Source organism: Chiloscyllium plagiosum, chromosome 31 (assembly GCF_004010195.1).
Source record: "Chiloscyllium plagiosum isolate BGI_BamShark_2017 chromosome 31, ASM401019v2, whole genome shotgun sequence".
Lineage (NCBI taxonomy): Eukaryota > Metazoa > Chordata > Chondrichthyes > Orectolobiformes > Hemiscylliidae > Chiloscyllium > Chiloscyllium plagiosum.
The window spans coordinates 26,125,621-26,146,958 of NC_057740.1; the positions used below are offsets into that span (position 1 = coordinate 26,125,621).

Below are 21,338 nucleotides of genomic sequence, written 5' to 3' on the forward strand. Positions count from 1 at the left end.
GATGTTGAAAACTCGGCAGGGCTGGGAGCTGGGATCTGGTGTGGGTGTGGAGCTGGGAGTGGGGCCGGAACCTGTAACTGGAATGGGTGTGATGGTGAGGGGAATGGGGGTGGAGTCATGAGCAGGGGTAGTGTTCCTCTCGGGGTTCTGGGGGGGTGAGGATAGTGACAATGGGGTCTGTGGGGGGCGTGTCAGCAGAATGCAGGTGAGTGGCGCTGGTGGGGGCGGAAGTGGTGGCAGACACGGGAGTCGGGGTGGCGGAAGTCACTGAGCGTGTGACATCGGCTCTCCACGCTTCAGGCTGTCTGCCTTTATTCCTGATGAAGGGCTTTTGCCCGAAACGTCGATTTCGCTGCTCGTTGGATGCTGCCTGAATTGCTGTGCTCTTCCAGCACCACTGATCCAGAATGTGGTATGGCTTGGCCTGGTGGAGCAATAGGACCACCCAGCTATTTAAATGGTGAAAGTTTGCACTCCCCTAAAGGCTGCTTAATTCAAGCGTTATTAATACCCAGATCTGTGGTGAAGCATGTCCTTCTGGATATTGTCTGGGTGCTCATAATTCCTGGGGTCTACTCATTTCTGGTTTCCAGTTGTGTTGCCTTGTAGATTATGTAGAAATAGGCATTTCCATTTCTTTTGGTGTCTTTAAATTCAACAGACTGCTCTTTCAGTTATGAATTGTCTCTGCCCATCCTTTCCTCTGTAACCAACTCCTGAAATGGTAAATTTTTATAAGAATTCAGGTACTTAAGATTAAATTTATACCACTGTGTGGCAGGGGTGCATGTGAGTTTTTCCTGTTCTGAGGAGAAAATTAGTACTTGAACAACATTGCAGTTTTACTGCTTAGAGTTCTTGACACAAATAAAAGCTTGCTGCGATTATCACATTTTACATTTGGAGCAAACCTGAATCTGACTTCCAGCTATGTATTTAAGAAAATACAATGCAGTATTCTGCTTGAAGTGACTACGTGAATTGAGAGTGGAAATTAAGTTGAGCCTTTTTGCAGAGTTTTTAGTATCAACAGCATTGCTATGGATGCCTGTTTTGCCAACTGATTTCTTGAAGTATTCCACACAAGAGACAAAGGGCCTCAGTTTTTTTTCGTTCCAGATTAGAGAATTTTCTACAATCTCAGCAGTTAGATTAAGACTATTTTTTAAAAAGCAGTGTTTGTTGTCTTTTTTCAAATCCTCTTCCTGATTTGGTCAACAGGATGTTGACTGGTATTAGTCTAATATTAATTGTTGGGTCTGTCACTTTTTCAAATGCAAGTATGTATCCCAAAATTTTGCATTTTCTCCATAAGAACTAATCAACAGTTTATCTGTGGAAATTATTTGGAGTGCACATTTCTCCTTTTGTGGATATTCCATCCGAAGACGACAAGTTTGAAAGGGCAGCTGCATTGTGCAATCTAACAACGCATTTTATTGTTACAGAAGTCAACCTAAATATAATGTAGCCTGTTCTTTTGTAAAGCTGAAAACCTAATTGCTATAAATGGGTACACCCTGAGGTTAGGTTAATTTGCAGTTGGACATCTTGAAATATGTCACCATTATGTAGGGAAATGTGCCAAAATGTTTACCCATAGCATAGTCTGGCAGAAAGTGAGTCAAATAACTGGATAACTTGGTGGGGGTGTTAATTGAGGGATGCATGTTAGCCAAGCATTTGTAAGACTCCTTATGCTCTTCAAGGCAGCCTAGATTACATGCTCAACTTTCTGGACTGTGACTTGACCTTTATGTCATGGTCACGTTTATTTTAATGCATCTAATTGATCTAGCTGATAATGAATAGAACATAATTTGCATGTGATGCAAATTAGTACTGAAATCTCCTAAACTAAGGATGTGATTTTTTTTAGGATAATGGAGGGAAACTCTATAGTTTCCAATTCTGACTCATGATGAGGACAGGTTGAGCTTTATTGCCTGTGTGTACTAATAAACTGCACATTTGCCCTCAACAGTCACCAAAACCCACTTTTGACATGTCAAAAATGCTGATGAGGTTAATCTCTTTGGAAAATGTAGAAATGGGAAGAAATCATAAAATGCATGTCAACAGTTGTAATTTCAGGGCAGAAGCTGTTTGTTCAGCAACTTGTAATAAGTTTCAAAAAATCTTTTAAATTCTGGAATTGGATAGGGGAAGAGCTACAAGAATGATGCATAGTGCCAGAGTATTGAACTATGAGAAGAGTCTAAGAAAAGTTAGCTTTGTTGGCTTTGAAAATAAGTGATTGAGGTGGAGTGGGAGCTATCAGAGCCACATGTAATATACAACAATAAAGAAGGCAAAAGCAGGGCACCGTATCTTCAATACACCATAAAGTAGATCAAGGTCCAAACTGTTGAAAGAGAAATGCAGGTTTTAAATTCTTCCAAAAGTAGTCAACATTTGAAATTGAATTTTTAGGGTAACGGAAGGAAATGTAATAGTTTCCAGTTCTGAAACATATAATGAAAACATGTTGATCCTTTCTGACTGCATGAATGACAGGAGGTCAAATACCCTTTTTTGTCTTTATGTCTTTTGATTTTACATAGTGTGACATTTGTGCTGCATTCTTGTGGAGAATATAGGTGGCTGTCACTTTCAAAGATGTTTTAACACACAATAAATGGGCGGCACGGTGGCACAGTGGTTAGCACTGCTGCCTCACAGCGCCAGAGACCCGGGTTCAATTCCCGCCTCAGGCGACTGACTGTGTGGAGTTTGCACGTTCTCCCCGTGTCTGCGTGGGTTTCCTCCGGGTGCTCCGGTTTCCTCCCACAGTCCAAAGATGTGCAGGTCAGGTGAATTGGCCATGCTAAGTTGCCCGTAGTGTTAGGTAAGGGGTAAATGTAGGGGTATGGGTGGGTTGCGCTTCGGCGGGTCGGTGTGGACTTGTTGGGCCGAAGGGCCTGTTTCCACACTGTAATCTAATCTAATCTAAAAAAAAAATGCCTTGCATTGCTCAAGATTAAGAGATTGCTTAGTGATACCTGCTGGTTTGCATTTTCTGTTTCTTGAACGCAAGAGATTTTACAAGTATATGTTTGGCCTATTCATAACACTTTCAAATCTGTGTCAAAGCGTTATTATTTCAAGCCCTGCTCTAACGATGTGGGCATATAATCTGGACCAACACTGAGTGCTGAAGTGTTAGAGGTGTATTAAGTTGTGTTTTGGAAGTTTAAAATGTTTATTTTTCAAAATGAGCCATTGAAAGGTAGTGTTGACAGTATGAACAGAAGCTGATATCTAATCCAACATGCAATAGTATCCTTATTACAATGCAAGATAGTTGTTCATTACATTTTTCTGCATTGCATCACAAGGGTGGCAAGTGTATACCATATTGTAAAACTGAGCTGTATATGTAATCATTTTAAGATAGAGTTTAACACAGAAGAATGGGAACTTCAGTTTGCGTATCAGATTGATGTGATTTGAAACAACTAGGTAATAAGCAATTGACGATTATTTCATAAAGTGTTCTCCATTCTCCTCTCTTCCATTTGCAAACCTCTCTCCTGCTCCTCCACCCTACCAACTCCACTCCCTTCAAATTGAAGCAAAATTCTGAAATGAATTTGTTGGAAAATAAAAGTTTCCAGCTCCATTAGTACAATATTAACTATATATTCGCTTGCGAATATGAAATGTATTGATGTATGTGGGACGACATTTGTGGAGTCGTAAGAAAGTTATATGCATGTTTTGTCCAGTTTGTGAACCTCTGTAATGTTAAACAGCCTGTAGCACGTTTTCACATCTGTTGTTCTCTAAATTATTTTAAATGTTACTGAAACTGAGATGAGTGGAAGGATTATTTTGAGAATTTATCTTTGAAAAATGTAGGAATTTCTCTTTAACTATGCAATCATAAAGTACAATGACTTCATAAAATATACATATGCATTTCAATTTAAATATGTCTGCAGTTTCACAAAAATATATTGCACCACTTTGATTTCAATTTTGAAGAAAAGTATTTTTTGATTAAGGTTGAAAGTTTTTAATTATGACAATGCATTCTGATATGGTATCATTGGCAATAAATTCCATCCATTGCCGTGTCTCCTGAAAATGTAGAAATTATTTAAATATAAAATTGAGAAATATTGTTTTCAGTGTCTTTTCTTCCACTTGCTGCCACTGGTTAAATTTAAACTTTGGAATGTTTCTTGTGTTGATGCCTGTGCAGTCAAAAGATAGATCCAGCAAGGGTATGAAATTGGCAAAATAATGTAAACAATGGTGATGAATGGTTGAGTTTTAGAAAGGTGTACAATGGGGTTCCCCATAGGTCAGACTAGGATTACTGCTTTTGATAGATGTGTCCTAGGTCAATTACATGTTTCTACTGTCGTTGGGAAATTTTGAAGTGTAGTGAGCTGCGTGGAAGTTTAACTTCAAAAAGAGATAAGAATGGCTGTTGGAATGAACAGACATAGGGCAGATGTGATTTATTATATAGATGTATGAAATTAAACATAAAATTGAAGTTTTATAAATATAGGCATAGAATACAAATGAAAATATCTTATGGATGAACCATGTTTTAACACTGATATGGACTGAATTACAGTATTTACTTATTTTGGGCAATGCTCTTTGGGAAAGATATGAAGGCTTTGGAGAGGGTTGAGGAAATATTTACTAGCATGGCTCCAAGGATGACCTGAAGTTAATTTCAATTACAAAGATAGATTCAAAAAGGTATGTGTTCTCTTTGAAGAAGAGAAGATTGAGAGGCAGTTTGATTGAGATGCTCAAAATCCTGTTGTGTCTAGACCATGGCTGACGAGAACATGTTCCAATGACAAAGAAGTTGAAACCCTAGAGATGAAGATGATCAGCAAAAAAGACCATTAATAAAATGTAAGAATGTAATGCCTGAGAATATAATGAAATCAGATTTATTCGTAGCTTTCCAAAGAAAATTTGATAAGCAACTGATGAGAAAATTTACCGGACTATGAGAAAGTACAGGAGAGTTGGGCTAGGTGAGTGGCACAAGCACAGTGGGCTGCATGGTCTCCTGTGTTGTACCTATTCTGTCTTTCAACTCTGTCCAAGATTTGTTGTACTACACAGTAACAAGTAGAAGTTGCACCTTCTGTCACCAGTTATAGCAAAAAAAGACACAAATAAAAAAACTCAATCCCTTTTGCATGCATAATAATGAGTGCAATCAAGAGTAAAGTGTTGCAACAGTTGAACAAGTTCATTGCAGGCTTGCCTCATTGTGCAGAGAGTACCACATTGCAGAAGATGGTTTTGGATTAGATCCTCGTGTAAGATTCTGTCTGTTCAGATGAACATGAAGGCTTTCATAGTACTATGTCAAGAAGCACTATTATTTTTCATTGTATTTTGAGCAACTATAATTCCATATTCTATATCATTGCAACAAAATAATTAGCCATTCATTTCATCACTTTATGGTGACTTTTTAAAGTTAACAAATATACAATGTGATCCTATCTCAAGTAAAGCATTTTGGGATGTCCTGAGACTATAGTCGGTTTTATATAAATATTGATTTTTTTTTTGTGAATTGCAGATTTGTTTGCTTCAGTTTTCAACTATTGGAATAATGTCTGAATTCAGACAAGGTCAATTGTAATGGGTATTAATCTGAGATACTCTTGGCAGACGCAGCAACAGCTTTAAATTAAAAAGAATAAAAGAAAGAATTACTTTGAAGTGGGTGGAAACTGCTAAGTGATGACCCTCTCATATGCTTGATTTCCTTTTCCTTGCAGATATGGCATCAGTCCTGAAAACATTATATTGTATGGGCAGAGTATTGGTACCGTTCCAACTGTTGATTTGGCTTCCCGGTATGAGTGTGCTGCTGTTATTCTGCATTCTCCGCTAACCTCAGGAATGCGGGTGGCATTCCCAGACACAAAGAAAACATACTGCTTTGATGCATTCCCCAAGTAAGTACCCACTACTGTTGTTTAATTGGAGCTGATTCCTCATCAGTTCTTGCGTTGTCCCTTGATAGTGACGACTTGAGGCATCTTGATATTTTAAATCAACTTGTACGGATGCATTATGACACTGACTAGAGCAGGTGGGATTTGAATCCAGACCTTGTGACCCAAAAGTTGAGGTACTACCTTTGCACAAGAACCTAACTCAAGGCATCTAACCATGCCTAATCTTAGCATATGCGTGTGGGGTTATAAATAATAAATCATTGTATATGGCCAACAAAATGAAGTATGCTGCAGATATTGTGAGACTACTTCAACATAATTACTGCATCGTAGATATAGTACATTTTATCTGGTAGTGCATTATTGCATGTAATTCCTCGGATTACATGTAGTGGAACAGGCCATTTAGCTCCACCAGACCATGCCACATTTATTCTCCATTCTCATTTTTCCTCATCAAAGTGTACTGTTATAACCCTTTATTCCCTTCTCTCTCATGTACTTTGCCTATCCATTTTGAAAGCCGTTAGGTCACTTTTCAGCCTTCCTTACCAGAGAGAAGAGACCCAGCCTTGCAATTTTTTTTCTTTATGTATATCCATCTATTTCTGGGTATTACCTTTGCAAGTCGTCTTCACACATTCTCTAATGCCCCTGAATCCTTGTTCTAGTGTGGTGACCAGAACTGGCTATAGTACTCGGTGGTTTTACCAAAGTTCAGTACAGGTATAGTGTAATCTTCATACTTGACAATTTTGAAATACAGTCAGTTCTGATATAACATAGTTCCATTTTCGTGTGAGTTCTCTTTAAGAAAATAGGGCAATGGCCTTGCCATTTAACTTAATGGGGTCAGAATCGCGTTGAAAGCCAATACAGAGGAACCTCAATTATCTGAATGAGATGGGCGGGTACTATTTCATTTGGGTAATTGATTATTCAGATAATAGATTTGACCTTAAACAAGGGAAGCCATACTGATCTAATGCGGTGCTCTACCAGAGAGTTTGTTTAAATCTATAATTTTGATGAGTCTGCTATTTAAACAAACTAATCTTTGCCTTTTGCAAATTGCAAGTTAAACTAAGAAGGACTAAGCCCTTACCATCATAAATATGAAATCCCAGCATTAAACAAGGTCCTGAACAGCTTCTACAATCACAAAAGCATTTGTCAGTTTCCGTGAACTCAGTGTCACAATAGAAAGACACAAGTACTGCCTCGTGTATGCGTTTACTTTCTCTGCCATTTTTGACATTAATGGCCCAGGACAGTGACAGGAATAAAGCACTGACTTTTGGAAGAGGCTATGTAACTAGCCCTTATGTTAAAAAAAAAAATCCAGCTTGTGTTTCTGATTTTGCCAGCATTTTTGCATGTTCTTCAGTACAGGTAATTCGAATTCACTTACATTTTTGTTACATTTTACAGGATCTTGAGATCATCTTCGGATAATCCGAAATTCAGATAATCGAGATCCCTCTGTACATGTATAGAAAGTTCACATTCCTACACATTACAGCATACATTCTTCAATTGTGTTAAAGCCAATTCGTGTTGAAGAACAATGTGTTATCTCAGAACTGACTATACTTGTTTGTTTGTATTAGCCTTGCTAACCTGTGGCAGTGTTTGCTGACTAGTGCATTCGTGTTCTGATGCTATTTGTTCATCCATCCTACCTGGATGATCGCTTTCCAAGTAATAAATTACCTCCCTATTCTTCCCCTCAAAATATGCAGCTTAACATTTATCTGTTGAGCTTCATTTGACAATTATTTCCCCTTTCTGCGAGTTTATTAATGCCCTCCTCTAACTTGATACAGTCCTCCTCAGCATTGATTGTTCTTACCAAGTTTGTTTTTAGAAATTTAGAATTTGGAAATTGTTTTTGATTTCAAAGTTCGAATTGTTAATGTAAACTGTGAACAGCTGTGGTCTTAGTACTGATCCTGGTGGAATACCACTTTCCACTACTCTGAATAACCCTTTACTCCCATCCCTTCCTTCCTGTCTTGAAATACAGCAATTCAGTCTGCAAATTGTTTCCTGATTTCACATTCAACTCGCCTTATACATTAGTTTATTACTAATGCTCTTTTGAAAATCTAAATTTGTATTTACTGAATTCCAATCTGTTTTCCTCCTTTTATCTCCTTTAAAAAAAATTGAGTTGGTCAAACAAGATATTCCATGCCAATTTAATCATTCCTATCACCTCTACATATTCATGAATACTCACCTGCGGTTTTATTTTCGTGCTGGTTAAACTCTGATGCCAGATTCAGACTTCATTCAGAAGCCACTTTCTCCAATGTTATGGCTGTAGTGTGACTATATCTTGGTATAAACCAATGGAAATGATGATGACAACCACAATTTTCAGTGTTAATTATTGATCACAATTGTGGGAGCTTGTCTGCCTGCAGGAGTTAGCAACTTCCCATGCAAGCATCATAATGGTAAATCAAAGATTAAACTTCCCACACCAAAGATTCAGTTTCCAAAACTCTGTTTGCAAAATTTTACACTTAATGCTTTATTAATGAAGTACAGATGGTGCTAACATGTGATAACTTTGATCATTTTGAGAACTAAAATGAGTACAAGGAAATTTTGATCAGATGGTGAAATTTTGAATGCAAAGCCAAAGAGTGTATTACATCTTTACAAAATAAAGTAATGTGGTTTAGAGCAAGCAGATTAGTGTATGGTAGTGTGAAGATTTAATTTGTTGATACTTGAAAATCAATAATTCAGAGCAGTAATGCTAATTTCAAACTATGTAAAAAGAGCGCAAAGTTTTGCGGTAGAAGGCATGTACGATAACAATTATGATATAACATTGCAGATATATCCTTTTGTGAGACCTCAATTGCATTTTGGCGTGCATACTGTAGGAAAGATATTTAGAGAGCATACAGCAGTGATTTGGTAAGACGCTACCTGATATGAGGGAAGTTAGATAATGTAAGGATAATTTGTTTAAAATTGTCGTGATGAGGCAATACTAGATTTGAGACAGATTATTTTGAGTGGTTGTGGGATCTAGAATGTGGGTAAAAGATTAGCAGAAGACAGGAGAAATATCTTTGCATACCTTGGGATGAATAGTATATTGAGGGGTAATCCAACTGAAGTGTTCCCACCAAATTGCTGTAGGTTCTAATTCACTGTTAATTTTCAAAAAATAGACCCATGTATTTTTATTAACATTACTAACTATCAAAATGTATTATATAGATCTAAATTCATGGAATTATTTTTATTAAAATTCTCAGGTATAGTTAAGGAATTTGGAATTGTGTTGAAATTGGTCATGATCTGACTTATGGAGAACTGGCATTAGGGCTTACTCTTGTTGCTGTTTGAATCATGTGGTTGAAGGAAGTGGGAATAAAAGGATATGGGAACAAGACAGAGCACGTAGAATTATGACTGCTCCCCAAATGGATGATAAGTGTTGTCATGGACCGATTTGACCAAATCGTTTGTTTCCATGTGACCAATTTATTTGTTTCGGATTCAGTCATCGTCCAATAGTCCTTTGTCAAATCTTAAGAGAAAAGTGCCAGGAGAGTCTAACATTCTGATGCATGTTTTTCTCAGTTTGCATTAGATTGCAAAGTATTGATAGATGAGGAAGGCCCAATTTAATTCATCTAAAGGAATCCTGAAGTCATTGTTGCACCCAGTTGCTTGCTTAAGTAGTCCAAGAGTGTTTTAAGATAGCTAAACCTTGAGTTTACTTTTCATTATTTTGAATCTGTGTCACGTTGTCCCATTCTCAGAAGTAACCAGTATATACCTATTATTCCGTTTCCAAATTATAGAAGAGAAGGTGCTGGGGGTCTTAAAATGCATAACGGTGGATAAATCCCTGGGACCTGATCAGGTGCATCCTAGAACTTTGTGGGAACCTCGAAGAGCTTGCTGAGCTCCTTGCTGAGATATTTGTATCAACAGCCATGGGGATTGGCTAATATGGTAGCATTACTTAAAGTTGGTAAGGAAAACCAGGGAAAGTATCTCGTAGAGAAGGTGCAAAATGTGACCTACTCTTGTGAAATTAGGCAGCATGGGTGACTGAGGTGTCAGTGGGGGAGCACTTTGGGGCAAGCAACTATAATTCTATTAAATTTAAAATAGTGACGGGAAAAAGATAGACCAGATCTAAAAGTTGAAGTTCTAAATTGGAGAAAGGCCAATTTTGATGGTATTAGGCAAGAACTTTCAAAAGCTGATTGGGGGCAGATGTTCGCAGGTAAAGGGACAGCTGGAAAATGGGAAGCCTTCAGAAATGAGGTAACGAGAATCCAAATAAAGTATATTTCTGTTAGGGTGAAAGGAAAGGCTGGTAGATATAGGGAATGGTGGATGACTAAAGAAATTGAGGGTTTGGTTATGAAAAATAGACAGGATAGATCAGGTGAATCCTTCGAGTATAAAGGCAGTAGGAGTATACTGAGGGAAATCAGGAGGGCAAAAAGGGGACATAGCTTTGGCAAATTGAATTAAGGAGAATCCAAAAGGTTTTTACAAATACATCATGGGTAACTAGAGAGAGAATAGGTCCCCTCAAAGATCAGCAAGGTGGCCTTTGTATGAAACCGCAGGAGATGGGGGGAGATATTAAACAAGTATTTTCATCAGTGTTTACTGTGGAAAAGGACATGGAAGATATAGAATTTAGGCAAAGAGATGGTGACATGTTGAAAAATGTCCATATTACAGAGGAGGAAGTGTTGAATGTCTTGAAATGCATAAAAAGGGATAAATCCCCAGGACATGATCAGGTGTACCTTAGAACTCTGTGGGAAGCTAGGGAAATGATTGCTGGGCGTCTTGCTGAGATATTTGTATCATCGATAGTCACAGGTGAGGTGCCGGATGACTGGAGGTGGCTAACGTGCCACTGTTTAAGAAAGGTGATAAGAACAAGCCAGGGCACTATAGACCAGTGAGCCTGACGTCAGTGGTGGGCAAGTTGATGGAGGGAATCCTGAGGGACAGGATGTACATGTATTTGGAAAGGCAAGGACTGATTAGGGATAGTCAACATGGCTTTGTGTGTGGGAAATCATGTCTCACAAACTTGATTTAGTTTTTTGAAGAAGTAACAAAAGATTGATGAGGGCAGAGCTGTAGATGTAATCTATATGGACATCAGTAAGGCGTTTGACAAGGTTCCCCATGGGAGACTGATTAGCAAGGTTAGATCTCATGGAATACAGGGAGACTAGCCATTTGGATACAGAACTGGCTCAAAGGTAGAAGACAGAGGGTGATGGTGGAGGGTTGTTTTTCAGATTGCAGGCCTGTGACCAGTGAAGTGCCACAAGGATTGGTGCTCGGTCCACTACTTTTCGTCATTTCTATAAATGATTTGTATGTGAGCTTAGAAGGTATCGTTAGTACGTTTGGAGATGACACCAAAATTGGAGGTGTAGTGGACAGTGAAGAAGGTTACCTCTGATTCCAACGGGATCTGGACCAGATGGGCCAATGGGCTGAGAAGTGGCAGATGGAGTTTAATTCAGATAAATGTGAGGTGCTGCATTTTGAAAAAGCAAATCTTCGCAGGACTTATACACTTAATGGTAAGGTCCTGGGCAGTGTTGCTGAACAAAGACACCTTGGAGTGCAGGTTCATAGCTCCTTGAAAGTGGAGTTGCAGGTAGATAGGATAGTGAAGAAGACGTTTGGTATGCTTTCCTTTATTGGTCAGAACGTAGAGTACAGGAGTTGGGAGGTCATGTTGCAGATGTACAGGACATCGGTTAGGCCACTGTTGGAATATTGCGTGCATTTCTGGTCTCCTTTCTATTGGAAGGGTGTTGTGAAACTTGAAAGGGTTCAGAAAAGCTTTAGAAGGATGTTGCCAGGGTTGGAGGGTTTGAACGATAGGGAGAGGTTGAATTGGCTTGGGCTGTTTTTCCTGGAGCATCGGAGCCTGAGGGGTAACCTTATGGAGGCTTATAAAATCATGAGGGGCCCAGGTAGGACAAATAGACTAGGTCTTTTCCCTGGGTTGGTGGAGTCCAGATCTAGAGGGCATGGGTTTAAGGGTGAGAGAGGAAATATATAAAAGAGACCTTTTACACGTAGAGGGTGGTACGTGTATGGTTAGAACTGCCAGAGGAAGTGGTGGTGGCAAGTAGAATTGCAACAGTTGAAAGACATCTGGATGGGTATGTGAATAGAAAGCATTTGAAGGGATATGGGCTGGGTGCTGGCAGGTGGGACTCAATTGGGTTGGGATATCTGATTGGCATGGACAAGTTGGACTGAAGAGTCTGTTTCTGTGCTGTACATCTCTATGACACTTCGAAGTGAGGAAAAAGAGTGATATAGGCAGAGCAGTAGATGATAATATTGACTTCAGCAAGGCGTTTGATAAGGTTCCACGTGGTAATCCGATTACCGAGGTTAGATCACATGGAATCCAGGGAAAGCTACCCAATTGGATACAAAATCGGCTTGCAGGTAGAAGGCAGGGGTTAGTGGAGGGTTGTGTTTTAGAATTGGAGGCCTGTGATCATCAGTATGCCACAAGGATCGATGCTGGGTCCACTACTTTTCATCATTTATTTAAATCATGTGGATGTGAATATATGAGGTATGATTAGTATGTTTGCAGAAGACACCAAAATTGGCAGTGCAGTGGACAGTGAAGAAAGCTGTCTCAGAGTACAATGGGACCTTGATCAGATGGACCATTGGGCCAAGGAGTGGCTGATGGTGTTTAATTTAGATAAATGTGACATGTCACATATTCGTAGGACACATCAGGGCAGGGCTTATCCAGTTAATGCTAGGACCCTGAGTGTTGCTGAACAGAGACCCTGTGCTGCAGGTGCATAGTTCCTTGAAAGTAGAGTCGCAGGTAGACATTGTAGTGAAGAAGACAATTGATGTGCTCGTTGCTGGAATTTGAGGGCATGAGCAATAGGGAGAGGCTGAATATGCTGGGGCTTTTTACCCCTGGGGTGTTAGGAGCTGAGGGGTAACTTTGTAGAGATTTATAAAATCATGAAGGGGCATGGATAGGGTGAGTAGCCAGGGTATGTTTCCCAGGGTTGTGAAGTCCAAAACTAGAAGGTTTAGGTTTAAGGTGAGAGGGGAAAAATTTAAATGACCTGAGGGGTAACGTTTGCACAGAGGATGGTGTGTGTATTGATCGAGCTGCCAGAGGAAGTGGTGGAGATGGGTATAGTTACATTTAAAAGGCATCTGGATGGGTACATGAATAGGAAGGGTTAAGAGGAATATGTGCCAAACACTGGCAAATAGGGTGAGATCAGTTTGATTTCTGGTCAGCACAGGCTAGTTGGACCGAAGTCTCTGTTTCTGTGCTGTATAACTCTATCCCCTTCCTTACCCTGTGCATCTTTAAAAAACCATTTCAGAGGTAACTCCTTTCCCATTCTTTACTGCATAGTTTGGGTCATTGTAATTGGGAAATAACATCATGTTTGGAATTTATAGTAAGAAAGAAGTGGTTTGTCAACTGTTTCCATTAAACCTTCTTCTACCTCAATCCAGCTGCTGCATTGTGTACATATCTCACGTGTTTGTTCCAGAATGTAGAACGGCACAGCTTAATGATGGTGCATATCTCTCTCTATTTCATTTCACGTGCAGATGCCCATATGTAGTGGTGCATAGACTTATCTTCCCAAGTTGCCAAATACTTGTTTCCCCACTCTTCATAGGTTGACCTGGAGCGACTACCAAGTGGCAATTATTGTTTCACTTGAAGTAGTTTTTTTTCAGCTTTGACCTGGATGGTACAGAAGAAAGAGTTGAAGAGTGCAGTGCTGGGAAAGCACAGTTGGTCAGGCAGCATCCTGGAGGAGCAGGAGAATCTGTATCAGGCATAATCCCTTCATCAGAAGAAAACCTTTTGTATATCTATAACTGTGGGTTAGTGATATAGCAGCAGTTAAAAGATCCATTTTATATTTAAAAGGTAAGATTCCACTGCCACTGTAACTGAGATTAGGCATTATTATTTCTTGGAAGAGTGACAGTGGCAGAATCTGGCACTTTTCATTATGAAAGTTGTTTTTAGTGGCTTCTTGTCTGGTATAGCAAACATAACCTTTTTCATTCACAATTTTACTAAGTTGTGTGTTTATCACAGCATCTTTGTAACCATTGATTTAAGAGAGAGCAGCCAGTATCGCATCCTGTATACAGGGCGACCCTCGATTCCGCAGTTTCAGTCACCCGCAGTTTACTGCGTCCGAATATATTATAGGGAACCTTCCGGGGCCAAGGGGCTGCTGGGAAGTGGAATTTCCCCCATTGAGATGAATGGGTTTGCTGCTATCTGCGGTTTTTGGGCTTTCACAGTAGATACTGGAATGTGTCCCCCGTGGGTACGGGCGCTGCTGTACTGATAATCCGAACTTGTGTGTCATTTGCATAGTTTCCACAAGGAACTAAAGCATTTGCTGCAAAGGAGAAAAAATGTAAGGATAAAACATCCTCGATTCCTGTTGCATACATCCCAGTGCTGGGTTTAGGCACACCATTCAGTACTGGGAAGATGTCTTATATTTTAGAATTGCATGGCACGGAAGGAAATCATTTGATATTGTATCTATGTGCTGGCTGTTTGAAAGAGCTCTCCAATTAGCCTGACATCCCTAAAAATCACTTGGTGAAAAGTAAATTTCCTTTTATCAATATTTTGTGATGTCTGCGTAAGCTGTGCAGACATATTGGGTGACACATTTGTCTAAACCTACAACCAGGAACTGCAGAACTAACTAGTTCTAACCTATTTCTTGCAGAAGCAAACATCACCATGTGATATTGCCGTGCATAGCACTTATGGTATGCTGTCTAGAACATATGAAGAAGTTTCTTGTTTTGCAAGATGACTCTTTCTTTTTGCGTCATCAGAGACATACTGCAATGGTTTATTCAAAGCATTCGCCTGATACGAGGGGTTTTAAAGCATTGTGCCTTTGTCTGCCAGGAATTGGTCTGCAGATTTATGTCCATCTGATCAGATTTGAGCACTCCCTGGTTTTATGTAGACAGCAAACGAAAATTTAATTGTGGTTAAATGTACCTGAAGTACTTAACAGTTTTCAGAGATTAGATAACTATTATATATGAATGAAGATTTATCTCTATTGTTGACTAACTGGCATCTTATTTCTATTGTATGCTAATAAAAACATCTTCTACAATGACAGCAATATTACTCTTTCTTTGCAGATGTTCAGATGGGAATCCAAGATTTAATATTTGCTTGAGATTCTCAGGCATGTGTCTTTGTTTATAATGGCAGGACTCCTAGAAATGTCAGTATCGATAAGTGTTTGTAATACGCCATAATAAATGAATGGCTTTCTTAAAATAATTCAGCAATACTGCTCAAAAGCATGCATATAAAGCTAGTTAATAACATCAATAATTTGGTCATTCTGGCACTCCAATTCACTCTTTGAACTGGTCAAATGTGATCCTCGAAATGAATGTTCATGATGGTGGTGTGCAAGAGTTTAACATCTTCAATGGCATTTTTTATTTACTACTTTAAGTATTGACCCATTTGAAATAAGTAGACAATTCCTTTGTTTAAAATCACCAGCAATAATTTTTAGGGGCTCGTTTTGTTCTGCTATCTCCACTATTTACTTTGCCCAACTCCCTGAATACTTGCTGCTTTTATCTTGATCGGCCCCCTGGCCATGCTGTCTCCTGCTCTACCCTTATTGAACTGCTGTTGTCCCATGTTGACACATAATCTGAACCCCAAAATTAAATCAGAGGCCAAAAGAAGTTCACAGATGATCAAGATTAAATTGCAGCACCAGTTTGCCTTGACTGACCCATTCTATTGACTTTTAGCATTCTAATGTGGCAAATCAGGACAGTCATCTGGACAGCATGTTGGGAGAATTACAAACGAGCAAGTGACCGGGTGATGATGAAATCCCAAGAGTAGTCCTCACATCAGTTGATCAGAAGCCCATAGCCTAGGACAGGGCTTCTCTCTGCACTCTCTTGCAGTCCAGCAGAGATTTATTACCCCCGAAAATTTAGGGGATGAATGTTCCCAATATAGCTGGCTGAATAATCCAACTGACTAGCTGTATAAATAGTGGCTGCAGGAGCAGATCAGAGGCTAAGAGCACTGTAGTAAGTAAATCACCCCTTGATTCCCCAAAGCTTGTCCCCTTTTCAACAAGGCACAATTGACAAGTCAGATGGAGTACTCCCCACTTGCCTGGATGAGTGCAGCTGCAACACACAAAGCTTGACACCATCCAGCACAAAGCAACCCACTTGATTGGTATGACATTCACCCTCTCCTGCAGCAAAGTGTACCAAAAGGTGCACAGTCGCAATTCATCAAGGATCCTTGGCACCTTCCAAATTTTTGTCTGACTTGCTGGAAGTACAAGGGCAGCAGATATATAAGCACGCTGTCACCTGAAAATTCCCTTCAAAGCTGCTCACCCTCCTAACTTGGAAATATATAGCTCTTCCTTCTATGTTGCTGGGTCAAAATCCTGGCATTCCTTCCCTAATGGAATCGTCAGTCTACCTACAGTACATGGACAGCAGCAGTTCAAAATAAGACTTACCGCCACTACCTAAAGGGTAGCTAGGGACAGGCAATAAGTGCTGGCCCAGACAGTGACGCCTTCATATCACAAGTGAATTAAAACAAAGAATGCATATATAATACAGTGTCCCTAAATTACTGAACTAGCTTTTCTACTCCTTCATTCTATTTTACAAAAGGTTGGAGTAGAATAGGCATTTTCTTTGTATTACTACTGACCCTTTAAATACCTAATGGTGCAAATTAAATGTATTAAAATTGTTTTACTGACATTAAGCTCAGGGACAGAGCTGGATGTGTGCTGTGGAACATGCATTGCTGCATTTCTGCCCCTCCCAGTTTTCTGCAGGACAGTTCCAACCATATCAGATACATTTATGTGGATGGAAGTAAAGGCAAAATATTAGTTTTTCTCCATTTCCTACGTTCCTAAATTATTCAGGCAGTAGAGAAAAGGAAGGTCTGCAACTAAAAGTAAAATGCTGCTGAAGTTTATTTTCTTTCTCCTACCCACATAATTCTGACAGAGGCCTGAGTAAAAGTTCTCTAATGTGCTGGTGACCCAAGGGCTCTAACTATGACTGGAGGCAGGAGGATATCAATGGGACCTTTGGTAATGTCTGCTCATGCAGATTGACTGACCTAGTACAAGGTAGAATGAGTAGTCCTCTGAACTATCATACAAAGAGCATTCATCTAGGTGAGGAATCAAATGTGGACTGAACTAATGGAATCCAGGAGTCACCTTAAATAAAAGAGAAATTTGAAAGAAAAATAAATTGACTCCTTTATAAGTGATCTTAAATAATGTTCACCATCTGAATTAATACTTTGTTATTTACATTGCATGAACTGAGATGTATTTTACTTTGACACTGTGACTTCGTTTTCTTGTATCTTACAGCATTGATAAAATCTCCAAAATCACATCTCCTGTGTTGATCATCCATGGCACTGAGGATGAAGTGATCGATTTCTCCCATGGGTTGGCATTGTATGAACGCTGCATGAAGGCAGTGGAGCCACTGTGGGTGGAGGGGGCTGGTCACAATGACATTGAACTGTACAGCCAGTATCTGGAACGGCTCCGAAAGTTTATCTCATACGAACTGGTAAATGTGCAACGGAATTGAATGGAACCAAGAACAAACATTTTGGAAAGTCTATTTTTTCAGGAGAACTTTGGATAGCATCGGAAATGCAAACACAACCATGATTTTCTTTTAAATTCGCGTTGGGTGCTAGTGCAGGTAAAATATAGAAGACAAATGTGATGCAGCAGTTAGCCTGGAGAGTATTGCTAATTACTTACAACCATAGTAAATTGTTAATTTTCTATTTGTATAAAAATTTGTGGGGATAAAACCAGAATAAAGTCGAACTTGTCCCTTTAGGAGGCGGGTCTTCTGATGTGATGCCCTTGGTGGTCTTGGCTAAAAGAAAAGCAGTACAATGGCAATTTTTAATCTATTTCATTTCTTCAAATTATGCTAAATCATTCTTGAGTATAAATTTAAAGATCTCATTCAAAAAGGAACAAAAAAACTCCCAAAAAAACCAATGTAATTGCAACACAAGGCTCCGCTCTTTAAGAGACAAGACTCCATACTGTTTTCTCATCCCTTTTAATACTGAGAATATTGATGTGTCATATTAATATCAGCTTGTGATGTATCATAGCTCTTCCCATAGTCCTATGAGCTGCCACCCACGACATCGTTTAAATGTACATCAAAGAGGAGGGAGGATTTGGAGACATTGTACCCTGTTGGCAAGTTACAGGTGTTAAATTGTTTGAGCTGTAACTTATTGATAGAGCAAAAATGGTTCAGTCAAACACTATAGAGTTGAATCTTTCTTGGAAAAGAATGCCTGAGACAATAATCAATGAGAACACGATTGAAAAAGTATCAACTTGGGAAAAATGTTTTATGTTAAAGAAAAAAAATGCTGACATTTGTTTTATAAATGTGGTTCAGGTTAAGGCTGTGAATGTAATGTGAATTGAGTAGCCAGCTCCGTGTACCAAAATCTTAAATTTGGTGTTTGCGCGTTACTTCTGCCATTCCTGCAGCCTTTAGGTCAGGATTTTTCAGTGTTCATTGGGCTATATTTAGTGTTTGGAGTATCAGAATCTGACCAATTTACATTGCAGTGGTGCCTTCTGCAGCACAGATCTGGTGCTTTGAGATTGTTAAGGACACTGAATTATTCCTGTTGTATCGCAGCAAACTGGTAGATCCATTGAAGTTTGTGTAGCTGCTTGTGGCCTGCATTTTGTACTGTAAGCTGTCCAAAGCAATCAAGGTTAAATGGATTCAGAGATTCATCTCTAAGAAACTTCCCTTGATGGTTCAGTGTGGATAAGTATACTGCACAGTGTGAAACTGAGCCATGTAGACTAGGAGGCTCCTAGATCTGAGTTTGTGCTGAGTTAGTTGATCTCAGCTAAAATGTGGTAGAGGAGCTAGAAATCTTTCTGTTCCTGGAAAAAGTAAGATGAAATAAAATCAGCGAGGACTTCCACTCCTGATTGCTATCCAGTGACTGCTGCTACTTATTGTGTTCATGTTGGTGTTGGGTGAGAACCGGATCAGACTTTACTGTGATTTCCAAAAAAACAAGGTTATCACTTGCATTCTAAGCTCACAAGTGATGAGTATTCTGTTAGATGACGTGAGGGCAGCTAGCGCATGTGGAACTGATCCAGCATGAGGGGCATGCTTTCAGGAGAAGAAAGCAGAAAACTGGAGAGGCAAAAACAAAAATCCATCTCACTTGCTGACACCCAACAAGATTGATGTCAATACATTATTCTTCAGGGTCACCGGAATGGTAAACATGGCCATAATCTAGTCAACATAGTGATAATCTTCAAGGGTGTGCAGTAAGTCACAATTTCAATTCCACACTACCACATTTCCCAGTGTGCTAAATGAGCTTTTTATTTTTGTGATCAACAAACACTAGAACCTGTAGAAACAGAATAAAGCTGATATTCCACTAATTCTGTAAGTATCAGCAATTCGGATTGAATGCTCATAAATATCTGACACTTAAGAAATTCAGGAAAGAGGTTGAATACCCCAGAATAATACTGAGCCCAGTATCTCTATACAATCCAGGAAATGAACTAGATTTGATTCCCACTCCGTGTAGTTGTGGCTTTTATCATGCCAATGGTATAGCAAAAGGACAAAATCAGTTGTCTTGCCATTAGCCCAATGACTTGCTTAAATATATGGATATTGAGTGAGGGCAGGATCAGACTAGGTTGTGATGCTTCTCACTGTTGAATAGCCTGATAATGTTCCCGCTTTTGGTTCACAAATGAAGAATAATCCATTGATTGAAATAACTAATTGGTGCCGATGATATAGAATGCATGTTTGGCACCAGGAAAGGAGGGAACAATTGGATAATTGGGCGGGCAATTTTGTTGAATTTAATAAGTGTATACTGTCTAGAATTTGTGATATTAGTAAACAAGCACATAATGCATAAGGGGTATTTCCTAGTCTGTTTTAACTAATTAGTTTGTTTTAAGCAGGTTAACATCTATGTTAAAATAGCAGGCAGAGAATCATTGTAAACACATTACGTTTTTGCATACTAATATCACAAACTACTTTCTATGCTAAACTAAGGGTCATTAATTAATTTCTTGATTCTGGGCTGTAATGCTCTTCGTACCCTGTGGGTGTTCATATTTTCAAAGGCTCCATAATATGTGCATGATGAATATAAATGTGGATGTACCCAGTATCAAATGATAGAAATCATTTAAATAGAACATTGGTTCTAAAGTAAAGATGCAATTTTTAAATTTTTTATTGCACATCTCTAAATCTTTACATTAAGTTGGTAGTTAAGAGGTGATGGAGAAGAGAAGGGCTAAGGATCCTAATGCCTCACTCTCTGTTGAGAACTGGGGATGTGTGTGTCAAAATTGGGACAGTCACAGATTGAGACGATGCAGCTTTGCTATGTGCATTCCCAAAATGTTCCCAGGAGTGGTGCAATTTTGACGTTTCACCCCTAAAATAACACTTTTTTTAATGGTGAATGGATAACCGATGTGTAAAGGTAAAATGGTGTAATCATCAAGAGTGGTAAAATGGGAGCCAAACAGAAAAGATTGAATGTACTGTAAATGTTAGCCAGCTGTGTTAAAGTACTTTTGGTCACTACATGTCCTTATCCCTTTAAGGCCGCTGTAAGCAGCCTTGCCACTGGATTGTTCTCTATTTTGAAACAATTATTGTTTGCAACAATGACAAAAAAACTTTATTGCAACATTATATTAAACGTATTTAACTGAAAATTTAAAACATTTTGACAAAGTTTTTATATTGTTTTATTATGGGGTCACTGATATTGTGAAGTGCACTTAGCACCAACAAAAAAAACTTGTTTGGATGAAATGGCTTTCATTATTGGCTGTTAATTTGTGAGTCAAATACCTTATTATGAAGTTAAGCTTATTCTTTATGAAGGACCACCCTTCAGCCAATGATATATCTAATGGCATAAGGGATTGGGGTTATTCAGGCATTTCTCGAAGAGCCATTGTACTCCTACTTTAGGCCAGTGGCAATGTATTCCTGCCAGGTGCATCTACATACCTAATTGCTGTACTCACTACCCTGAAAAATACTCTTAACAGTGGTGTCCACGTGTGCTGTGTTTCCCTATTGGGAAAATCAGAGATGAAAATGTGTTGCTGGAAAAGCGCAGCAGGTCAGGCAGCTTCTAAGGAGCAGGAGAATCGACGTTTCAGGCTTGAGCCCTTC

The 21,338-nt window shown here is 39.2% G+C and overlaps 1 protein-coding gene across 1 annotated transcript in view; it reads left to right on the top strand.

Annotated features, from left to right (window-relative positions):
* The window catches only part of LOC122565342 (alpha/beta hydrolase domain-containing protein 17B-like), a 76,978-nt gene extending 56,109 nt beyond the window's left edge, over positions 1 to 20,869 (top strand). Inside the window, exons 3-4 of the mRNA XM_043721216.1 lie at positions 5,772 to 5,951; positions 17,450 to 20,869. Of these exons, the coding sequence (XP_043577151.1) occupies positions 5,772 to 5,951; positions 17,450 to 17,678 (409 nt within the window). The 3' untranslated portion in view covers positions 17,679 to 20,869. The remainder of the gene's footprint in view (positions 1 to 5,771; positions 5,952 to 17,449) is intronic.
* Positions 20,870 to 21,338: the final 469 nt, after the last annotated feature.